This window comes from Mus pahari, chromosome 3 (genome assembly GCF_900095145.1).
Source record: "Mus pahari chromosome 3, PAHARI_EIJ_v1.1, whole genome shotgun sequence".
Classification (NCBI taxonomy): Eukaryota; Metazoa; Chordata; class Mammalia; order Rodentia; family Muridae; genus Mus; species Mus pahari.
Window position 1 is genome coordinate 13573913 of NC_034592.1, and position 23262 is coordinate 13597174.

Genomic DNA, 23262 nt, shown 5'->3' on the forward strand with positions numbered 1-23262 from the left:
TGTTACAGATGGTTATGAGCCACCATGTGGTTGCTGGGATTTGAACTCCGGACCTTTGGAAGAGCAGTCGGGTGCTCTTACCCACTGAGCCATCTCGCCAGCCCCTTGTAGAGTACTTGTATAGCATGTTTAAGTACCTGGTTTAAGTCCCTTGTCCCCCAAAATAAAGATGCTTGCCTAGAGCTCATCCCCTCCACAGAAGCCAGACTACACTTTTCCAAATGATGGCAGAGGAGAGAAACTATATAGCACATTCCAGACTCTCCTGGGCAGAAGTACACAAGAGCCATGACTGAGGAAGGGGTGTACAGATCCTCAAGGAAGATGCTATTCTAGCCTTCAGAGACAGAGAATGAAGACCCGGGGTACTACCACTTTTGATCTACAAACTGCACCCAGCAAACTCTCAACCCAGCACCTAGGGCAGACCCAAAGGATCTTCAAGAGCCAAGCAACTGAGCACGTGTCACTCAGACAGAGGGCTGAAGCAGTGAACATGTGTCGCTCAGACAGAGGGCTGAAGCAGTGAACATGTGTCGCTCAGACAGAGGGCTGAAGCAGTGAACATGTGTCGCTCAGACAGAGGCCTGAAGCAATGAAAAAGCCCAAGCCAGGGGTCTCCTTGGAAGAGCTGCTCTTAGGGAGAAGAGGAGGAGGAGGAGGAGGAGGCAGGAGGGAGAGCACTAGGCTTGGAGCCTGTGATCTATGGCTAACCTGGGAAAGTCATGCATCCTGTGCAGAAATGGGAGGTTGGCAATAGTGGGAGCCAACCCTCAGCCATGGCAAGTAACAAAAAGAACAATCCCTGAACCTGAAGAGCCCAGAGCAGTGAGAGGAACAGGAGACAAGCAGAAGATGCAGACTGAGTCAAGTAAGAGACCTACAGAGGGAGTTCTAGGACAGCCAGGGCTACACAGAGAAATCATGTCTTAAAAAAACAAGTAACAAAACAAAACCCCCCAAAGGCCAGCCAGCCTGGGAACAAAAGAGACTCATAGAGCAGGCAAATTGGGGTGTGGGGACAAAGGCAAGGTCACTCACCTGCACCAACTGGGCAGGGTTGTAAAAGGGCACAGATCCACCCGGAGAGGCCCCTCCAGGAGAATGGTCTCCAGGAGCCTGTGAAGCACAGAGAAGGACCTCAGCAAGTCAGTGTAACAGCGGTTGCTGTCCCAGCAGCAGACACAAGCCACACCTCAGAAAGAACCATTAATGCTCCAAATAGGATCCAGAGAGACAGTTCTGGTAACACTTGTTTTCATTACTGGATGGGTCATGGAACAGCCAAAGTCAAAGCACCATGCAGTAAAATAATTTGAACAACATGCAGACAGTGAGTGCAGGATACTGAGATTTCATTAGTGCTGGTCAAACAGTTAGGCGGCCTGGACAGGGTGCCTGCTCTAGAGCCATGGGCAGTCAAAAATGTCCCCTGAGACTTTCCACTGAAAGCTACTGATATGGCCTGGCTCCAAAACAGAAGATGAAAAGCGTTCCTTGTCTCCTCGAGTTTGGCCACATGATGGCCATCATGTCCACATTTCTACTGGCTACAAACAGACTTCCTCAAGCCTCATCAGCGAGAAGAAATCTTTCTTCCCAAGTAGTGTCTTAACTCAGGAGATGTTGACAGCATGGTAGAGAAGGGGTCAGGCCACTTCACAAGGAGCAGAGTTAGGAAGCTCACCTGAGCATTCTGAACCCTGTGAGGCAAGTCTACCACCAGCATATCTAGACCCAGGCCATTTAATAAAGGAAAACTGCATCTTTGCCCACATGATGTTTGGTTAAGACAAGGGGTTAGTGACAAAGAAAAGAGGATGACAGACTCTCTAAGGGACATATGGGAGCTATATAGCCAGCCCCGTGGAGGGAGCCACCAGCCACAGGTACCTGATGGAAATGCCGGCTCACTTCCTGTGAGAGCGAGCTCAGAGAGCTACAACGCGAGAGCTATGGAACAGCAAGAACACACACAAGATACAGACATGAAGATCAGCATGCGCCATTGCTCCAAGCTGTCAGCTGGGTTTAAAAGCTTTATGATACATTAGAATCAATATCACTCAAATGAAAACGGCCAGGGGCAGCTTCAAATGTCCCCCACAGTTTTGGTTAAGAAAACCATCATTATGCTGGGAGAAAGGAAAAAAATCTGTCTAGCTCTTAGCTCATACTTTGTGACACCTCAAAGTTCTGAAATTGCTAAGGATGCTGTGAGGGAGACCTGGCTAGAAAGTGATAATGTCAGCTCCACCCGACTCAGAGCTCCTGAGGAAAAGTGATCATACAAGATAAAGTGTTACTGTTATCAGACATACTGTGTTGTCATCTTGCACTTCCTTTTCCTACTCACTTGCACACTTCTAAAAAGTCACCACAGGGAAGTGCACTGAGCTGAATGAACCTCCATTCCAGGCCACAGTACCCCACCACATCCACACCCACACAGACATGCAACATGCACACACCCATGCACATGCATGCCCTCACCTCCTCTCCTGCACACACATAATACACAAATCACAGGTAACACACAACACACACACACACACACACACACACACACACACACACACAGAGCACTCATAGACTGGCAGGGTTCCCTACCTCTCCTCCTTGGGAGTCATCTGGTTTGGAGGGTAAGAGCTCAGGTCCAGGGGCTGATACTGTAGAACTTACCACCTATAAGGAAATATGAAATGTGAAATGTGGTAATGCTCCAATCCAAAGAGTCTAAGCTTTTACACCTAGAGAAAAGAAAACTGCCTGCTCCCGTAGCACAGCCTAAAGACGACTCTGCTATGCCTGGTAGTTCTGATATGAAGGTGTTCTCCCCAGGATCCCACTGTCCTGCCTGGAGGGGCTCTTGATGCAACAGCTATCAAATCATGCTAGGCATAGCCCACAAGCCTGTGTGCACCACACATTATTGCCCTCCAACTCTATGGAGGGCAGTGAGGAGCCACAGGGTCCAGACAAGAACAGGCTTTCCTAGAAACATGGGGATTTATCTGCTTTCTTTACCCTTCTTTACTTTTTGTACTGCTACCTAATTCTTTGTTTTCTAACATTTTTCTGATTTTAAAAACTTTGTAAAATATGTTTAACATAGAATTACCACCCATACCACTTCAAAGCAAGAAACATTAATGGACTATACTGTTAAAACAGCCATCACCCCCATTCACCTTTAGAGTTTTTCCTCTTTCCAAACTGAACCTTGAGTGCCTTCTTCAGGCCTTGCATTAACCTTCAAATGTCTCTACCAAACAAATACAGTGTGACCAGAGTCATCACCTGACACACCTGACACTGATTTGCAGAGGGCAAAGGAACCCTAAAGGATACAGGGAGCCCCTCACCTTCTTTCTACAACACTGTATATACCTTGGGTTCCAGGGTGGGCTCTGCCTTAGACTGAGTCCCAGCTGTTGCCTGTCCCCTACAGCCAGTCCCATCTGCAGGTTGTGGCTCTTCTGCATCTGTGAATGAGGGGGCATGAAGTCATCACCCCAGCCCAATCTCTGGGGCAATCTGTATAACAGACCAAATGTAAGGGTTCAACCAGGGAGGAAAGTCCAATTGCCAAAGAAGTATATATACGCCTTTGGTCCTTTGCACCTTGGCCCAGTTAGTCTTCTAAGGAAGACTAGGGCCACAGGCTCATAGATGGAAACTTATCAAGAAGCTGGGCAAATACATGGGCTGCCTACCTGGGTTTGGTACAAATAAGTTAGAAGGGATTGGCAGTGGGGCGAGAGGAGCAAAGAAATCTGCAGGAGCAAGAGTTGGTTCACTCCGCTGTGTTCCACTTGGGTTTAGAACATCCACATAGCGAGCTCTGGACCCACCTATCAATGAGAGGGAGAATCAAATTCAGTTGAGCGCTATGCGACCTCCAACATCCAACAAATTTGGTTCCCACTGAATCAGAAGAACTAATGAGGGCACACAGCAGAATTGACTATTGGACTTGGTTTCCAGTCTACCCAAGCACACGGGCTGCACATATACTAAGAGAAAACTTGGATCTATGGGCCATCTATTCAGATCACATCATGTACTGGGTAACTGGGCTTTTCTCGAGGGTGGAAATGCATTCTCCCTAGCACAGACAGTGTGAGCATCATGACAGCTGACTGAGCTCTGGATGCCATAGGACAGTGTTCTACACAGACACCTCTGATTTCTGCTGTAGCTATTACCTGCTTTTCTAGAAAACACATTCACGGAGGCCGTGGGTGGTCCTGCAGGCCCAGTGGGAGTCACCTGGGGAACCCTGGGGAACGATGTTGGAGGTGGGGGTGGAGCCTTCTTCTGCAGAGGGAGAGACAGCTCAGCAATGCCTTTAACACGATTGGAGACCAGTGAGGACTCTCCAAAGGGAGGCCTTGCCCAGGTGACAAGAAATAAAGCAGGCAGTCTTCCCCTCAAACAGGGGACCTAAGGACACTGCTTACCTCCTCCTCTGGTTCATTCAAATTCACCCACTGGTTCTTCTTTTCATCCCAAACAATCTGCCAAGATTTTTAAAAGAAAAAAAAAAAATCAGTACAATGAAACTAAAAAGAATTAGAATCTGATTTAGACACTTCACAACTTCAGAAAATGTTAACTCTTTCAAGTCTGTTCTGAATCCTAATACATTGCATTATCAAGCAGTGACAGGCCATCATTACCTACCCATCCACCCCTACTAAGCGACTGCCACATCTGGACAATACTCACTGATTTGTTCTTGTCATCTGGTAGATAAGCTTCTGTCCTTTTTTTCCCAGGCAGCCAACGAGAGAACCAGGACTCAGTCTAAATAAAATCGTCAGAAAAGCATGAGGACACTCCCCAGAGGGAGGAAGCCAGCACAAAAAGGAAAGCACTGTACAGCAGCCCCTGCACCCAGAGATGGAATGTGGGTGCAGGACAAGGGCTGAGGAGTCAACATCATGGGGACAGAGGTTCATCTGGACAGGGAGGATGAGCTCATCTGGGAAGCTCTGACCAGACAAGTCAAAGGAGTTTGTTTGGATGTGCAACGATCTGTATGCTTTCACAGGGCTGGGGATGAGACCTGGGACCTTCCACATGCTAGGAAAGCACTTTACTGTTGAATGACACCCCACAACCCTAAGTGTATCCCAGCCCCACTCTCTCTGGCCATATTTATTTCATATATGTGGGTACACTGTCACTGTCTTCAGACACACCAGAAGAAGAAAACATCAGATCCCATTATAGATGGCTGTGAGCCACTATGTGGTTGCTGGGAATTGAACTCAGGACCTCTGGAAGAGCAGTCTATGCTCTTATCCACTGAGCCATCTCTCCAGCCCAGTATATCTTTTATTGAGACAGTGTCACACTACATATATATGGCTATCAGGAAACTCCCAGGGATTCCTCTCTGCCTCCTGAGTGTTGGGATTAAAGGTGTGCACCACCATACCTGGCAGATAAGTGTTATTTTTAACAAACAAGCTCAGTATGATAATATGCCACCTACAGAACATTTCACAGCCAATCTCTGACAAACTGAGTATCAGGCTCTTCCCACTCTGGGGGAAAAAGGAAGTTGGGCAGGATGGCCTTCACACAAAGCCCCTCTTCCTCTACAGAAAGAATCCGCGTCATCAGAATTTTATGATTTTACATTTGGAACAACTTTATTAAAAAAGAGAAGAGAGCGGGACTGGTGAGATGGCTCAGTGGGTAAGAGCACCCAACTGCTCTTCCGAAGGTCCGGAGTTCAAGTCCCAGCAACCACATGGTGGCTCATAACCATCCCTAACAAGATCTGACGCCCTCTTCTGGAGTGTCTGAAGACAGCTACAGTGTACTTACATATAATAAATAAATAAATCTTAAAAAAAAAAAAAAAAAAAAAGAGAAGAGAGAAGCTGTACTACAGAACCCACATTCTATTTCTCCTAGAATCGTCAGCGGAAATGACCTGTCCTCAAAGTTTGCCATGGCCAAGTGGTCCAGTGTTTACCCAGTATATATGGGCCCTGGATCCCCAGTACTGGAAAAATAAATAAATAAAAATAAATGGAACAGGAGTCTAGCTTATAATTTCCTTCCTTCCTTCCTTCCTTCCTTCCTTCCTTCCTTCCTTCCTTCCTTCCTTCCTTCCTTCCTTCCCTTTTTGAGACAAGATCTTACTATATAGTTCTGCCTGACCTGAAAATATATAGACCAGGCTGGTCTCAAACTCATTGAGATCCGCCTACCTCTGCCTCCCAAGTGCTGGGATTAAAGGCGTGTGCTACCACTACCTGGCTTACAGATAATATATGTTTTTTAAAGATGTGTGTGTGAGTGTGTGTGTTGGGTATGTGCACGAGTAGGTGCCTGTGTAGGCCAGAGGCATTGGATCCCCTAGGAGAGGAAGAGATGTGAGTTTATCTACTTGGTCTCTTCTTCCTGACCTCTGGATGGACACACACACAATTTTGGGGGGGGGGGTGTTTTTTGTTTTTATTTATTTATTTATTTATTTGGTTTTTCGAGACAGGGTTTCTCTGTGTAGCCCTGGCTGTCCTGGAACTCACTCTGTTGACCGGGCTGGCCTTGAACTCACAGAGATCAGCCTGCATCTGCCTCCTGAATGCTGGAGTTAAATCACACACCACCATCAGCTAGCCCCTTTCTGGGTGTTCTGGGTCCTGCTTGGGAGACGCAGGGGTCTTTATGATAAGATTGGTAGAGGTGTGCCAGGAGCCAGCTTAGATGGGAAGAGCCTGGAGGTCATTCTTATCTGGCCCCTGAACAGCACAGGTGATAAACAGTGACTGCGGAGGGTATGGTGCCTGTGACACTCATTCAATCACCTTTGGCTCCTTTTTTATTTTTTAGACAAGATTTTACTATGTAATCCTGGGGATTTTCTAGAACATACTGATCTCAAATGTATAGAGAGCTTGTCTCTGCCTCCAGAGTGCTTGGATTAAAGGCACACACCAGGCATGGTCTCCTTTTTAAAATGTCCTTAGTGTCAGAGCAGGAGAGCTCACACAGCTCCTTGCCAGCTGCAGCTCTTGGGAGAGCAGGCTCCACACCTCAACTGGGCAGCACAGTGGAGCTGGCTCTGGAGGTGTGGGTGTGGGTGAGCTGGCCCCCCCCGGGCGTGAGAGTGGGAGAGCTGACCGGCCTCCTGCGGATGGCGGTATTGGGTGGCCTAGCAGGAGCAGAGCTGGAGAACTTGCCCTGGTGGTACGGATAAGGGAGAGCCAGTGGGCTGACTAGCTCAGCTACCACTCAGGCCCAGATCCAGGGCTTTGAGTTGGCCCATCTCAAAATCTACAACTGTTGGGGCCAGTGAAAGGGTTAGTCCTGCTTACTGAAAGCTGCAGGATCTCCAAGACCCAGGGCAACAACAGGATGACTGGGAGGAGTTTCAATGAGGAGTCAATATTGATGGTGTCACAGAAGCCAGACCAATGACTCATTCGATGAACATTCGAAAGTGAAGATATGTGGACAAAGGGGTTTACTGTGGGACACACTGTGACACAATACCGCTTCCATGACGACGAGATGCTTTCTACACTTTGTCCTGTTTATTTTGTTTATGTGGTTTTATGTTGGGGGAGGGGTTTCAAGGGCAGCAAGCAGGTATAAGTGAACTGGTAGACATGATGTGAAACCCACAAGGAGCCAGTGAAAGGACTGTACAAGAGCAGCCCACACTATTAACTATTGAGCCACCTCTCTAACCCCAGTAACTATCTTGGGCTTCTTTTTCATTTCGTTTGGTTTTGTTTTCCCCTGTACTGACTAGGGACTGAACCCAGGCATTGTGCTGTACCACTGAACTGTATCCTCACCCTTCACATATTTTTAAAAATTAAACTTGTGTTTATTTTCAAAAAATTGTCATGAAGGGTATCTGGTAAGCTGAACTTTCTTAAAATGCTAAACTACGGGAGAGAGATGGCTCAGTGATTAAGAGCATAGAGGTCTCAGCACAAACTATGGGCAGCTTACAACCTCCCATACCTCTCTTTGTCTCTGCAGGCACTGGTACTCATATGTACATACCCACCACACATACACATATAATTTTTAAATTATATAATTTTTAAAATTAAAGAACTGTATTCTTTGTTAAGACATCGTAAGAACAAAAAGGTGGTCTGCAGATTTGAGAAGGACTATGCCCCACACACGCATTCAACAGAGGGCCTGCACCTACCATGCAAGTACTCTCCCAAGTCACTGAAGCAATACAACAGGGAAAAGTTACAATTATAAGACAAATGAGCACTAAGGGCTAAGCTTGTGCAAAGGTGTCCAGCTTGGCTGGTATCGGGAAATACATGTGCCCTACTCTGGCTACACTACGGCTTGTGAGACATGGATTGGCTATGAGTGAATCTCTAGGAAGCCTGGGTATACCCTCACCAATCTGGGTATGCATGCACGCGCGCGCGCGCGCACGCGCGCGCGCACACACACACACACACACACACAGAGACAGACAGACAGACAGACACAGAGATAGACAGACAGACTTGGCTAGCTGTGACATGCTTAATTTCATGTATGTTACATCTTGAGAAAATAGTTTATGAATTTTTGATTTAAAATAAACAGTCTTTTCTTTGCCTCCCTCTAACTGCAGAGGAAAGCTGCTTCGGGGATGGAGCCACCCTCCAGCATTTGCCCCACCTCTCTGCAGGACTGGGTTATACCTTCTTGGGTTCCTTGGGCTCCTTTTTGACAGCCTGTGCAGGTTTCTTCCCTTCAGAATCAGGTGTCCCACTGGAGCTGCCAAGATCCCATACCGGGGCGGTTCCCAAGTCCTGTGCTGTTCGGGAGGAGCCCTGTCACAGAGCAAGACGAAAACCATGTCTCCTGGAGCTCCTTGTGAGGAACTCACGTGGGTAAGGAAGCACATCTGACTTGTGCCTCCCTAGTAAGGCAAAGAACCGATGAGAGCAGAGAAGAGGGATTCACACTTGCTGGCAGGCCGGGCACTTTCCCAGTCTGCTAAGGAAATGCCAAGCACAGCCAGCAAACACCTAGCATGGAGCATCACACCACTCCAAGAGAAGCAGCACATGCAAGCCCTGAGGGTGAGCTGGGCGTGGTGCTGTGAGGACAATATCCCCATTTAAACCATCCTCTCCATGAGCTAACAGATGGCTTAGTGGTAAGGCACTTGTAATTCAGGCTTGCCAATATGAGTTTCATCTCTAGAACTCCCATGAAAGTGAAAGAAGAGAACCAAACTCCACAGTTTTCTCGGACTACCACAGGTGAACTGTGGTACAGGCACCACCCCCACCACAATGTTAAAAATTAAAATAAAGGGGGTGGAGAGGTGGGTCACTCGTTAGGAGTGCTTACTGCTCTTGCAATCAGCTCTCAGCACTCACATGCAGTGGGTCCCAAATACCTGTAACTCAAGTTCCAGGGGACTCAATGCCCTCCTCTGGCCTCTATGGGAACCCATGCATACATACACATGTGCATAAACACACAAAAAATAAAGTTTTTAGCTGGGTGGTGGTGGCGCACGCCTTTAATCCCAGCACTTGGGAGGCAGAGACAGGCGAACTTCTGAGTTCGAGGCCAGCCTGGCCTACAAAGTGAGTTCCAGGACAGCCAGAGCTACACAGAGAAACCCTGTCTCGAAAAAACCAAAATCATCAATCAATCAATCGAGTTTTTAAAGAAAGTGACCCTGCCCTGGGTGAAGGCATGATCACCACAGTGAAGCCCTCTCTGTTATTTCTCAGGAACAGGCTATCTGAAATGAGGAAACATCTACTGGTGGGACACCCATGTAGTATAGGGTTATCTGTAAAGAAACACCCATCTGTCCCTCTTGGTTGAGAGCACACAGAAGAGTATCCATACCAAACCCTGTGTGCTGCAGTGACTGCAATTTCAGGGAAACCAAAATATCAGGTTCTACTGTACAGTGAGGGTAGAGATCAGGAAGGTTCTCCATCTTTGAAAACTATATCTGGAACTTCACTACAGGTGGGTCTTCTTTCTGCTTTTACAACACTTGATTCTCTTTTTTGCCTCTTTCTCCATCAACATTTTTACCAACTTTCACATCTGAAAAGTTAAAGTAATTTTTTTTTGTTGTTTTTTTTTTTTCGAGGCAGGGTTTCTCTGTGTAGCCCTGGCTGTCCTGGGACTCACTCTGTAGACCAGGCTGGCCTCGAACTCAGAAATCTGCCTGCCTCTGCCTCCCAAGTGCTGGGATTAAAGGCATGCACCACCACACCCGGCTCTGAGTTAAGGTGGTTTTTAAAGTTAATCATCTGGATCTGTCTTGGGGGTGCGTGTGGTAGAATACTTGTGTAGAAGGCAGAGGGTAACTTGTAGGAGTTGGTTCTTTCCATCTCCCATGTGAGAATGAGCTTGGTGACAAGCACCCTTAACAAATGACCCATCTCCCTGTCCTCAGCTACAATGATTTTAGAAACACTTTCTCTGTACGAATTCAATTTAAGAATAATTTTCTTACCTTTATTACCTTCCTACTTCAGGCTGAGAACAAGGAGTCAAAGTATCTACTCAACAACTCAGAGAAAGACAACAGTTACAAGGTTCAGTAACAGTTACAAGGTATGGGAAGTACCCGGTCAGCGAAGCTCTCACCAAACTCCTCTTGACTGAGCTCTGGAGGGGAGTGTCTGACAGGTGAGCTCCGTGGCACCATTTCTGTCAAAACAAAAGAGGATGACTAGGTCCTAGAGCTGCTGCCATGGGGCAAGAGGGAAGCCGGGCACTGGCAGGGCATAGACTGAGAACAAAGTGATTACCAGGCTCAGTCACCAATGCTTCTTTCCAATAGGGAAAAGGAAGGTTTTCCCAAGAGGGCGGCAACTAACTACTTTGCTCTTTAAAAGCAACTATGTTTTGTTTTGCTCAGACAGTCAGACAGGCACAGGATCCATCAAATTTGGCTTCCAGAGAAACATCTGCCACCCTCACCTGTGCAGCCCCCAAGGCCTTTAGTACAACAGTATCAAGACAGACCCCACAAATACCCCAGAACCATTCTTTTACACTCAAATGGGCAGTTAGGCTTCAAATGATAGCACAAGGCCAAGTCACTACAGAAACTAGCATTACTGCTTCAAATTGTCCTGAGACTCTTAGCAGTTTGCAACCTGACCAATTAGCTCTGCTCTCACAACAACATCTATCCATCTATCCCGCAGCAGACACACCTGGGTCTGGACTTTTGGCCTCCTGGGGTGGAGGCCCACTTTCCTGGAGACTTAGTGTAGTGGGTGGCAGGGCCTGCCCAGGATGCAGCACTGCAGGATCAGATCTGGAGGATTCTGGGAAGCCAAGTGCAGATCCTGGGGGTCCATAGGCAGGACTCAGCTCCAGGGGCCCACGAGACATTGGCACTGGGAACATCGGCACCCTGGAGAGGTGAGCAGGCTGGCCATCGGGCAATGTGTGAGGAACTGTAGGGCACAGTGGAGAAGAGGAACTCTAAGGTCACTGTGGCTGACTGCACCAGGCAAGCACTGATCAGCACCTCACAAGCACATAAGCTGCTCTGTACAGGCACCCTTCTTCTATAATGAGGTAGCTGAAAAGCAGCACCCTTCAGCGGTCTAGGAAAAAGCAGAATGTTCATGTCCTAGGAGCTCAGAGTCAGGATGGGTGTGCCAATGGCCATCAGGAGATGTGATGTGGGGCAGGAGCTGAAAACTACATCAAGTGACCCCTAGCTCAGTGCTGCTTTGGTAGTATACTCTGCTCATCGCTAGGGTCAAATAGACCATTTATGCACACAGCCATCTACGCAGCTCAACCGTCTAAGTGAGTCCTCTCTACCAGCTCAACACTGGACACAAGGGCACTATTGCTCAGGAGGCTTAGGTAATTTGTGAACCACAAGTCCAAGACCAACCTGAGCAGCGGTGTGAGATTCCCATCTCCCAATACAAAACAAGAATCCTGATGATGCAGGGAATGAACCAGGAAAAAGGAAAACAGGCACAGAGGGAGTTTATCCCAGGGTGATGACAGGAAACATGGAGGAGTGAGTATTCAGTAGGGATGGGAGGCCACAGGGTGGCCAGAAGCAGTCTGAGTCAAGAGTGGCTGGAATACCAGGTAGGTGGGAGCTTTGGAACAGGGAGTAGGAGGCTATCAGGGTATCAGGGATGACCTCCTGTTGTCAGGTCGGTTGAGGATACCTGTAGAGCAGGGTCAGAATGAGAGAGAGGACAACAGAAAAGATGCTTGCCTGATCAGGAAAGAGGTTCAAGAAATGAGTGAGGCCGGGCGTGGTGGCGCACGCCTTTAATCCCAGCACTCGGGAGGCAGAGGCAGGCGGATTTCTGAGTTCGAGGCCAGCCTGGTCTACAAAGTGAGTTCCAGGACAGCCAGGGCTACACAGAGAAACTCTGTCTCGAAAAACCGAAAAAAAAAAAAAAAGAAAAAAAGAAATGAGTGAGAGGTCTGGACCTCATCTCCTGGAGGGATGGGTAACCCTTCCCAAGATGAGGAAGATAAGGAGAAGCAGCTGCAGGCTGAGAAGTAGCAGTACTTGTTCTGACAGAGCTATGAGGCACCACAGGAAGCAAGCAGCTGAAGGGCAGCTGGGGTTTGTCAAGGGCCAGGGCCAGGGGGCAAAGGCATTCATGACATCAACAGGAGAACATCTAAAGTTCTGCAACTTTAAACGCTCACCATATGAGGAAGCATAAGAGAAAGGAGAAGGAAGTCCAAAGATCACCAGTCACCATGGTGATACACAATGCCTCAATTCTGGCAGCAACATACTCTCTTTTTAAAGAAGACATCAGTAAGCAAGTACATGGATGCTATGGGCCCCACCTGTGGGCAGCAGTTGCACGCCATGCATCAAAGGCTCAGTGCTTGGCATCAGTAGAGGGTTGTCGGCCCTTGGCCCTGCCTGCTGGTTGAGTCCAGGGCCATCTGACTGCTCCACCTCAGAGCCTGATGTAATGCGACACTGTTGGGGTTCAGTTCCATCCTGGCTCCACAGCACAGTGCCCTCCTATAGGAAACAGGGTCAAGCTGCAGTCCATGCTCAACAGTACATTTAAGTGCAAGTGTACTCTCCACATCAAGAGATCCACACTGATGGTCTCTTGGAAAGGAGGAAACTCTCAGTGTGTACACTTCTGAAGTCACAGTGCCACCATCAGATGCTTCAGCATGGAAATAGGGGTACAAACCCTCTCATCAAATGCTTCTAGGCCATGTTCTATGACAAAGCTGTGCTGTCAAAAGGCGCACCTGGATCTGCCTCTCTATGTGCTGCAGCTGCACCAACCAGGCAGGCTCCACAAAGGACTCCTCTTCCGGCTTCTCCTTCAGTTGAGGATCGAAGAGGCGTAACTGGGAAGCCATCTAGACCCCAGAGAACAGAGGTCCTTGTTATTGCCAAATGGCACCAACAAAATTGTTCCCAAGTGCAATACCCTGGGCCTGAAGGAGGTCATGTGTGGGTTGTGTAAATCAAAGTGTGCCAGGTGCAGTTCACACTTATATGGATATTAGCAGGCCTGTCCAAGTACTCAACTAACAGGAAGGTCTTTGATAGGGCCTTTAAAGGATTTGAATGGATCAAGATGAATCTGTTAAGTAGTGACTATAAATGACGCAAAGTCCAAAACAGCCACCCAAGAGCACTGAGGTATCCCGGCTATCTCTTTGTTAAGTACCACTCACACCCCCAAGCCCAGCAAGATGAAGCCTGTGCTTTCCCAGAGTTGGCAAGATGCTAACAGGAAGGCACCAGAAGATCCTACCTGAGTCAACTGGCTAATCAGTACCGGAGAGTATGCACCAGGCTGTGTCAGGACACTCTGGGCTATTACTTCGCAGTAGTGGAAGGCCTGTGTGGCAAGTCCCATTTCAGCCAGGCGGCACAAGTAGATGAATTTAAACACCTGAAACAACAAGTGCATCACTATAGTCCTGGGGCTTCACACAAGTGCATCACTATAGTCCTGGGGCTTCACACAAGTGCACCAGCACCGTCCTGGGGCTTCACACAAGTGCACCACCACAGTCCTGAGCTTCCCATCACCCCTGAGATCTTAGATGCTGTACACCACAGCAGCCTCTGTGATAGTGTAGGGTCAAAGTAAACAACTGTACTCCCCATAACACCTCTGATACTGACAGCAGTTCAAGATTTGATGTCTGGCTGCGGCCACATATCCAGACAACTAACTGGCTTTCCTATGGGCAAACTATAAACCTTTTCTACTAGTATATACAAACCTACATACACATACAAACCTACACACCCACCTACCTCCACACAGACATGCATGCACACAACTGGGTCAGATCATACCACAATTCTCATTAAAAGTAATATATATGTGTGTGTATATATATATATATATATATATATATGTGTGTGTGTGTGTGTGTATGTGTGTATGCATATGTATATGTATATGTATATATATATATAGTCTGAAATATTAACAAAAATATAAAAAAAATCCTCTATTTAATATAGCATTTTGATCAACTTGATTCAAGGTGTCAAAAACCAAACCAAACTAACTAAACAAACAATGAAAAAACCTCCACAAAACAAAACACCTCATCATTACTTCTGTGAGAATTCAAAACCATAACAAGCAAGCACTGGTGAGCACTGGCCACTCCTCATAGCCCCTGCTCACCTGGAAGTTGGGTAAGGAACAGGTATGTGCCCCAAGCGACTGAGCATACTCATAAGCCTCCGTCCTTTGAATGGCTTCATTGGTGGCAAACTTTAAAAAGGGCAAACTGTGGAAGAAGTGAAAAGTGGCCAATTACTGGCACCATAAACCCAAGCAGGTAAACCCAAGCATGTCCCATCATGTAGCTAAGGTGTAAGGCTGGCCGTTTCCAAATAACTGAAGGACAGGGCCATTTGCTTCTTAGAGGAAAATAGACACTGCTATATTGACTTGATTCCTTACCTGTGATTTGAGCCTATCAAGACAAGTTTTGTAGTTTTCTTTGTATAAACCCCAAATCCAACCTGGGCCATCAGGTAGCAGAAGTGTGCAGCATCCAACAGGCCTTTTGATGCTTAAGAGAGACAGAGCAACCACACCTCATCAGTCCTTGGAAATTCTTCAGGGAAGGTGCCAAAGAGACATTGAACTTATGAAAGCCATGTCTCTTATGGTTCTGGCACAGCTGTTCACACAGTCAGACTATGGGATCTATCACATGACAGCCAAAGGCCTAACCCACCTAGAGTATCACCCATCGTAGCCATGGTCCTAGATTCAACATCCATGTTGTTGTTCAGGTTGGACAAAACCATTGCAAGATGTGGCCTCCAATCTCCCCACTTCTCATCTCCACAACACTATAATGAGAAGAACATACAAATTCTTATCCTTTACAGACTGTCTTCTTTTATTTCCTGATGGCCAAGCCCAAGCCCAATGAGAAAGCAAGACCAACAAACATAGGTTTCAGACAGACTTCATAGTCAAAGTCTTCAGTATGCACGAATCACACTGGACTGTGGGCCTCCATCAGTGTCCCGGGGGCCTGCAGACTCACCGTGGATGCAGCAGGCATCCGTCCAGACATGAGCTGGTAGACAGTCTGCAGGGGGTCATTGATTGGAAGACTGTTGGCAAACCTACATGTACAGAGAATGGGGAGGTCTACCTCTGGTTCAACAAGAAGAAACCACAGCCCATTCTCAGCCCTTTATCCAACCATCAGAATGAAAAGTTCACTGAGGTTTTACAGGAATATTAAAGAACACCAGGCAATAAGAAATTTAAAACGTCCTCAACAGTATAACCTGAGAAAGAGCCAAGGAAGTCCATGAATCCACAGCTGAAAGTCACATAGCAGAGGCAAGATACTTGAGTACCAAAGTCAGGCTGTGCCAAAGAATGGGGGTGAGTTACAAGTTGACTCACCTAGTCATGACACGGGCATGTGTCCGGCTGTCCATCTTACTTGCAAGCAGCAGAGCATGACCCCATAAGCCATTTTTCATGGCAGACTCCAGAGCATCCTGCAATGCATTTCAGAGCTCGTGTGAATAACCAGTGCTTACCGTTGGACCAGGTAGAACCACATGTAATCAATGCACACACAGAAAAAGATGACTGTGGAGGTAAAAAGACAAATGAGCATGTGTTCATAGTTTACAGACAACAGCACGGTCTTGTCCTTTTTTTTTTTTTTTGGTTTTTCGAGACAGGGTTTCTCTGTATAGCCCTAGCTGTCCTGGAACTCACTTTGTAGACCAGGCTAGCCTCGAACTCAGAAATCCACCTGCCTCTGCCTCCTGAGTGCTGGGATTAAAGGCGTGCGCCACCACGCCCGGCTTGGTCTTGTCCTTTTGTCCTTCCCTCTAGTGATTACCTGTAGACCCATGCTGCTTTCATTCTCCACCCCTGTGAGAAACCAGCACCCCAGCTAGAAACAAGTGGCAGCACTACCCCTGTGGGCGCAACGCCAGCATGGGCTCCCTCAGGTGACATGCAGCCTCCTCAAGATACTCTCCATCCTCATCTAGTCTCCCAGCACCCTAAATAATCTGTGGTACAACTTGACACTTTGGGTTAGGAGCCACTTGGCAATAGAAGAAATTATTCACAAAAGCCAATTAGGGTAATATGATTTCACCCAGCTGTGAAACTCCATGTTAAAACTCCAAGGACCACATATGAGCTTTCCCTGGACATGGGGGCACTACTGTAGTCTCACCTAACAACAAACAGAGAGAGGGAAACCACTTGAGCACAGAAGTTCAAGACCTGTCTGGGTAACACAGAAAGACTTTCATAAAAAGTTTTCTAGTTAGGTATGGTGGCACACACTTGAAATCACAGAACTTTAAAGGCTGGGGCAGGAGGATGAGAAATTTGAGGCTACACTGGGCAACAAAGACCCTATTTTAAAGTTAAAATTTTCTATGTTGGGGTATAGGTGAGAGTATTTCCTTATCATGCACATGGTCCCAGTTCAACTGTTAGATCAAACCAGACTAAAACCATGAACTTCCACATAGATCATAATATAAAGGACAGAGAACTCTGGGCCCATCAGCTGTCCCTGCCATAGAGAACTCTATGAGCCAGTATGATGTATCTACCACTATCAGAACATCTTCTGCCCTAATATGCATACTTTCATACTCCTGTGTGCACTGTCAGCCTCAGGTCTACAGAACCCTGCTTTAACAAAAATACACAAGAGTGGTCTGATGCTTCAGTCTGTAAGAAGACTTCACTCTGATTCTATCCACAGATGAGCAACCACACTCTCTAAATGACTGGAAACTGAGCTGGCCAGATTTCTTCATGGGCTCTTCTCAGAAGAAACACTACAGATACCTTCAGAAATGTCCAGCAAAAGGCCATATATCACCCCTGAACAGCACTCACTACAGTTGTTCCCTAGAGGAGGTTGGTCTCTCTTCCCTGCACCCATCGACAGACACTAAAAAACATCTGCAGGGCTACCTACCTTCTTCCGGCCGTACAGCAAGAGCTCACGGAACCGCTCAGTCTCCTTCTCCAGCACGCTGGTGGTCACTGTTTGGCTGTCAGTGAGAAATGAGAGCTGGGCCTCCCCTGACTCCTCCTCTTCCACTTGTTCCACAGCCTCATTGGTAAAATCTATCAGGTTTGCCTCATTGGGTGACTTCCCAGGAAGCCATACAGTTCTATGGTCCCGTAACAAAAGCTCGGCAATGTCTGTTCCCACAACAGTCTACAGGATCAATGGAGACAGGATGGAGAGCAACATAAGACTTGATTAGAAACAAGGTTTCCAGTCAGGTAAGTAAGACAACTCCCAGGCTCTCAGAGCATGGCCAGGTCTACATGGGTAACACATGTTCGATCTCAAAAAAGAAGCCTGACTCTTCATGTGGGCAGGGACATACTGATCCTCAGCCTCCTCAGCGGTGGCAGCTCACCCCGAATCTCACACCTCCCTTGGTCCTACTTTCCCAGGTTGCTGTCATGACACTCTTCCTGAGGAGGCATGGCATGGGGTAGGGTGCTCTTCCTGAGAGAGTACAGCATGGAGGGCTTGACACTGACTATAGCTCTACATAGGAACAGGGAACAGATTCTGAGACTAAAGGCGAACAGGGAGAAAATTCAAGAAGTAAAAGGGAACATACCCCATTCTGTCTGCATAACAGAATAATGAATTTCCAAAGAAGACTTGCAGACTCTTTGTCAATTAAACTTTCATTCTGCAAACATTTTGTTGCTTTGTTCTGTGCAAAGTTAATAACATCTACTTTGTGGGTATCATCTCTGGGGAAAGAATGAACACCCAGTGAATGGTGGTTCCAAAACTGTGAGCCAAACTCAGCAGCCACCATTATGGTGGACATCAAGAGACACTACAATAGGCAACCTTACTTGCCGAGAGGTCCTGGGAAGGAACGCATCTCTTCCTGCTCAGGTGTGTGCTGCAGCAAGGTCTGCAACGAGAGGGGTAGAGTGGCTCATGTGTGCAGTCAGAACCTCTGACAGATTGAGTCACAAAAGCCATTTCTGGAACCACACCCACCCCTCTGCCCAGAGGGGGAAGATACTTGGTACAATTCTATGAGCATGAACTACAATGGAGATTTTTAAATTTTAAACCAAAGCCCTATAAACCTGAGCTTTTCAAGGAAGCATGTTTTCCAAGGCCACGGGGTACAGAAAGCACCACAGATCCATGGTTACCTCTAAGCTGTGGATCTCCACCAGTGCAGGCTGTCCTTCTGAAGGAAGGTTGGGAATCACTTTAAGGAGCTGACCACCAGGACCAAACCTGGCACAGACATGAGGCACTGTAAACTTCTCAGGAGAGGTCGGTCTTGATGGAACTGAATTTAATTAAATAGAAAGAGAAACAATGAGCTGGCTGGCTGTGCTCACAGCTTCTAGACCCAGCTCAGGCTTCCTGCCTAGGGTCAGAATGACTATCACAGAACACCCAAGAGCAGAAGAGCTGAGCAGCTCACACACAACAATGGTTTCTAATGCTACTAATGCTTTACTTAGGAGAGCTCTCAGCCACACTTTGGGAGGTGAAGGAAGACACAGGAGAGTCAGAATGGGACACTGGCACAAATCAGAATAAGAGTCTCTCAGGGCAACTGGGAGTTCCAAGAGCGCTCACCCACATGACCAGTGTGGGAATATGGAGAAGAGATACCCAAGGCTTGACTAGAAAGGTTGGACTCAAAATTACACATTAACAATACACACTGGGCAAGCAGACAGCTCATAGTCCCAGAGACAAATGTCAATCCAAGGGTCAATATCGGCCTGTATCAACAAGCCATGATACCCAGGACAGTGAGCACAGAGTGCAAAGAGGAGTTGACTGGACTCTCTTGTTCGATCCCGACCTGGTGGCTGAATGCTGAACTGCTGAGACATACCTTGCTCCACAGCAGGCCAGGAAGTGTCTGCAGGGTAGCTGTACTCAGGAAAACCATGGGCACCGCTGAAATTGCTGGCATATGTGCCATAGGCATAATCACCATGAAATGAGCCTGGGGCATGAGGGGCCTCAAAGGAACCGCCAGTCACATGGTGGCTTCTGTAAATCTGACTCTTGGGAAAGAGATCAAGCAGAGAAAGTGAGTCCCCATGAACACCAGAAAGACTGTGGGTCACTGTTAGTCCTAGGCAGAGACAAAGTGCAGGTGAAGACATAAACACCTGCCCCCCTTCCCCTGCCAGGCTTGACCAGCACACCTGGTGTGAATGGGAGCTGAGGCTGCTGCGGCGGCTGGGCAGACTGTGAGTGCTGCGCAGGCTCCGTGCCGAGTGCTCGCTGTGGATGCTGCGTCTGTCTGCTTCTTCTCCGTAGGGGTCCCTGTGGAGCTCAGCGTCATCGTCGAAGCTCCCGGTGAAGCGAGGGTCATACCTCCAGTGATCATCACATTTCTCAGGCCTAGAGTAAGCAGGGATCAAGGCAGGAGATTGGAAGGCCAGCTCCCTGGGACACCACACAACTACCAAGAACTTTCTGAGGCTGCAGCTAGCTCTCACTGCTCACTGCCTCCCTCCATCCTGAGACAGTCTTCATCTTGAGGAATGTTAGGTACAGCTAACCTTGCAGGCCTGGCACAAGAAACCAAATCCTAGGTTCAGGTGCAGGTGATCTCAGAGAATACAGTGCAGGTGCAACTTTAGGGCAGTCCCTTTCCTGGGATATGAGTAGGATGGAGAAGGGACACCGAAGAAAACAGGAGGCAGCCCTCAGGTCCTCCCAGAGCTACTGGGAAGAAACACGTTTGAGCCAGTTCTTCTCCCGTAAGCTGGAGGTGGGCGCAGGGAGGGGTGGTAGGCGCTTCCTCTTTCAAACACTAGATTACTCCTCAGAAGCCCCAGAGCTATAGCTAATTACTCCCAAAGACAGGAGCTTCCTCCGGCGTCCTTCATTTCACCAACCTGTCACTGTAAGCATAGTGGTCCTTCTTGTATGGGTCATGTTCAGAGTCATACCAGTACCTCCGGTCCCAGGTGCGAGGGTCCCTAAAGCGAGACCCATAGTAACGATCCCAGCGGCTGGGGTCTGTAAAGAATAAAGGGCTGAGTGCAGTACCACACACAGAGAACCCACCCAGCTCCCCTTAAGCAGGACGACAGCTTAAGAGTAAAGGACAGGCCTGGACTAGAGAGGCTGCTGCGTCCTGCTCATGATGGAGCAGTCACTGATATTCTCTCAATGCAAGTATTAAAAGTGCTATATACATTCTTTTTCACTTCTTTTGGTTTGTTTTACAATATGAGGCATCAAACCTAAGGCTTCAAAAATAGGCAGTTTATAGCTAGATGCCAGTTATAGCTCCAGCCTCAATAATACTTTTTAATAGTTAATCTCAACTAAGATTATACTAATTACCTTCCTAATGTGACTGAGGATGTATGAATGTATTATGTACATATACACACATACACACGTGTATGTGTAGCTATTTAAAGATTTATCTATTTTTATATATACTGATGTTTTGCCTGCATGTATGTCTGAGTGAAGGTACCACATCCACTGGAACTAGCTACAGACAGTTGTGACCCTCCATATAGGTGCTGGGAATTGAACCCATATTCTCTAGAAGAACAGACAATGCTCTTTAACCATTGAACTATCTCTCCAGCTCATTTTTCAGGATATTTTAAGAAAATAATTTCATTAAAAGCAAATTCTAAGCTGGGTGTAGTGGCACACGCTTTTGATCCCAGCACTCAGAAGCCAGAGGCAGGCAGAACTCTGAGATGGAGGCCAGCTTAGTCTGCAGAGTGAGTTCCAGGACAGCCAGGACTGCTACATGCAGAGAAACCCTGTCTCAAAAACAAAAATACAAACAAACAAACAAACAAAAAAAGCCAAAAGCCAACTCTAAAAAGAAATATTAATGTTATAACAAACAAGAAGTACTGATTTAGGGGAGTATGTATAATACTCCTGTTTAAAATTCATGCAAATGGCTGGGCGTCATGGCGCACGCCTTTGATCCCAGCAGAGGCAGGCAGATTTCTTAGTTCGAGGCCAGCCTGGTCTACAAAGTGAGTTCCAGGACAGCCAAGGCTACACAGAGAAACCCTGTCTCGAACCCTCCCCTCACCCCCCCAAAAAATTCATGCAAATGTTTACAGGGCAAAGAGCCCCCTGGGAGGCAGAAGGAAACAACATGTGGACCTGTCAAGGGACTACAGAGCCTTGTGGGAAAACAGCACACAACAGGGTTTCTAAGGGAACTTACAGCTTTTCCTAGGAAACATTTTGTGAAAGGGATGTATGAAAGTAATCATAACTGCCACAATAAGCAGGCTATAGCTGTCACCAAGGAGCAAGTGTCAGTCTCATGTGGCTGGCTTCTGAGCATTTAAGTATGGCAGTGTGATTGGGAGCCAGCCTTGCATCCCACCCCAGCCTCATAGCTCATACTTGAGAAGTCACATGTGGACCAGGAAGTCTCAGAAGTAGTCACTGCACTTCATGTCGGTACAACAGAGACACTATACTGTGGGTACAATGTGACTTTTCAATGAAATTGTCAAAATGATCATTTCCAGATGTACAGAATTCTTTTTTTTTTTTTTTTTTTTTTAACCGATACAGGGTTTCTTTGTGTATCCCTGGCTGTNCTGGAACTCANTCTNTAGACCAGGCTGGCCTCGAACTCAGAAATCCACCTGCCTCTGCCTCCTGAGTGCTGGGATTAAAGGCGTGCGCCACCACTGCCCGGCCTTTAAAAAAAAAAAAAAAAAGATTTATTTATTTTATGTATCTGAGTACACTGTAGCTGTCTTCAGACACACCAGAAGAGGACAGTGGATCCCATGTGGTTGCTGGGAATTGAACTCAGGACCTCTGGAAGAGTAAGCAGTCAGTACTTGTAACCGCTGAGCCATCTCTCCAGCTCACAGAATTCTTAATTACTTTGGCTCTTGTGATAAAAACAGTGAAGAGAAAAGTGAGCTTGATTCATCAGCCAGATCATGACTTACACATGGCTGCATGGTCACAGGCAGTGGTTGGACAGTCCCCTGCTAAAGGTTACAACTTCTAAACATACCTCCATAATCATACTGGCCAGAGTAATAATTTGCATAGTAATCACTGTGACTGCTCCATCCACTCTTGGGATTATAGTATCCTTCAGGATATCCTTGCCTGGGGAGGGGAAAGAGCTGTTAAACACCGTATCTGTTTCTTATAAGTGTACCGAGAAGTTAGCCAACCCAAAGCACATATAGACACCATTTGTGAAGACACCTCAGCTATGGAAAACTCTAACCAGGTCACAATCAAAACAAAGATGAGACTATGGAATTTCTTATTATGTAGCTACCTAAAATTGAACTCGTCAAGACTACTGTTGGATTGTGCTCAGCAAGAGTAAACTAATCTTGTGTTTCAGGACTGCACCCTAACAAGTTTCTTTCTTTTTTTTTTAAATATATATTTTTAAAGATTTATTTATTTATTATATATAAGTACACTGTAGCTGTCTTCATATACTCCGGAAGAGGGTGTCCGATCTTGTTAAGGATGGTTTGTGAGCCACCATGTGGTTGCTGGGATTTGAACTCAGGACCTTTGGAAGAGCAGTCAGTGCTCTTAACTGCTGAGTCCCACAAGTTTCTATGTCATGCTGAGCAGCAACAAATGCACTAAGCCCATACCAACTCCTACTGTCTTCCTTTCCTTTCCTTTCCTTTCCTTTCCTTTCCTTTCCTTTCCTTTCCTTTCCTTTCCTTTCCTTTCCTTTCCTTTCCTTTCCTTTCCCCT

General features: G+C 47.0%; 1 protein-coding gene across 5 annotated transcripts in view; it reads right to left on the minus strand.

The window, feature by feature from the left end:
* Sec16a (SEC16 homolog A, endoplasmic reticulum export factor) overlaps positions 1–23262 on the minus strand; it is a 38347-nt gene that overhangs the window by 2681 nt on the left and 12404 nt on the right. For 3 of the 5 annotated variants that reach the window (XM_029535990.1, XM_029535989.1, XM_029535987.1), the window contains 27 exons: positions 22547–22644; positions 20415–20538; positions 19716–19914; positions 19397–19571; positions 18693–18835; positions 18381–18442; positions 18134–18272; positions 17470–17715; positions 15912–16009; positions 15541–15622; positions 15223–15340; positions 14943–15054; positions 14661–14766; positions 13767–13907; positions 13252–13365; positions 12826–13009; positions 11196–11441; positions 10601–10683; positions 8694–8825; positions 4732–4809; positions 4464–4520; positions 4209–4320; positions 3717–3854; positions 3391–3485; positions 2611–2685; positions 1894–1953; positions 1042–1119 (listed from right to left, as the gene is read on the minus strand). In XM_029535990.1, coding sequence (XP_029391850.1) covers positions 1042–1119; positions 1894–1953; positions 2611–2685; positions 3391–3485; positions 3717–3854; positions 4209–4320; positions 4464–4520; positions 4732–4809; positions 8694–8825; positions 10601–10683; positions 11196–11441; positions 12826–13009; positions 13252–13365; positions 13767–13907; positions 14661–14766; positions 14943–15054; positions 15223–15340; positions 15541–15622; positions 15912–16009; positions 17470–17715; positions 18134–18272; positions 18381–18442; positions 18693–18835; positions 19397–19571; positions 19716–19914; positions 20415–20538; positions 22547–22644 — 3295 coding nt within the window. The remainder of the gene's footprint in view (positions 1–1041; positions 1120–1893; positions 1954–2610; positions 2686–3390; positions 3486–3716; positions 3855–4208; positions 4321–4463; positions 4521–4731; positions 4810–8693; positions 8826–10600; positions 10684–11195; positions 11442–12825; positions 13010–13251; positions 13366–13766; positions 13908–14660; positions 14767–14942; positions 15055–15222; positions 15341–15540; positions 15623–15911; positions 16010–17469; positions 17716–18133; positions 18273–18380; positions 18443–18692; positions 18836–19396; positions 19572–19715; positions 19915–20414; positions 20539–22546; positions 22645–23262) is intronic. The other 2 variants (XM_021192024.1, XM_029535988.1) reach the window with 2 other exon arrangements.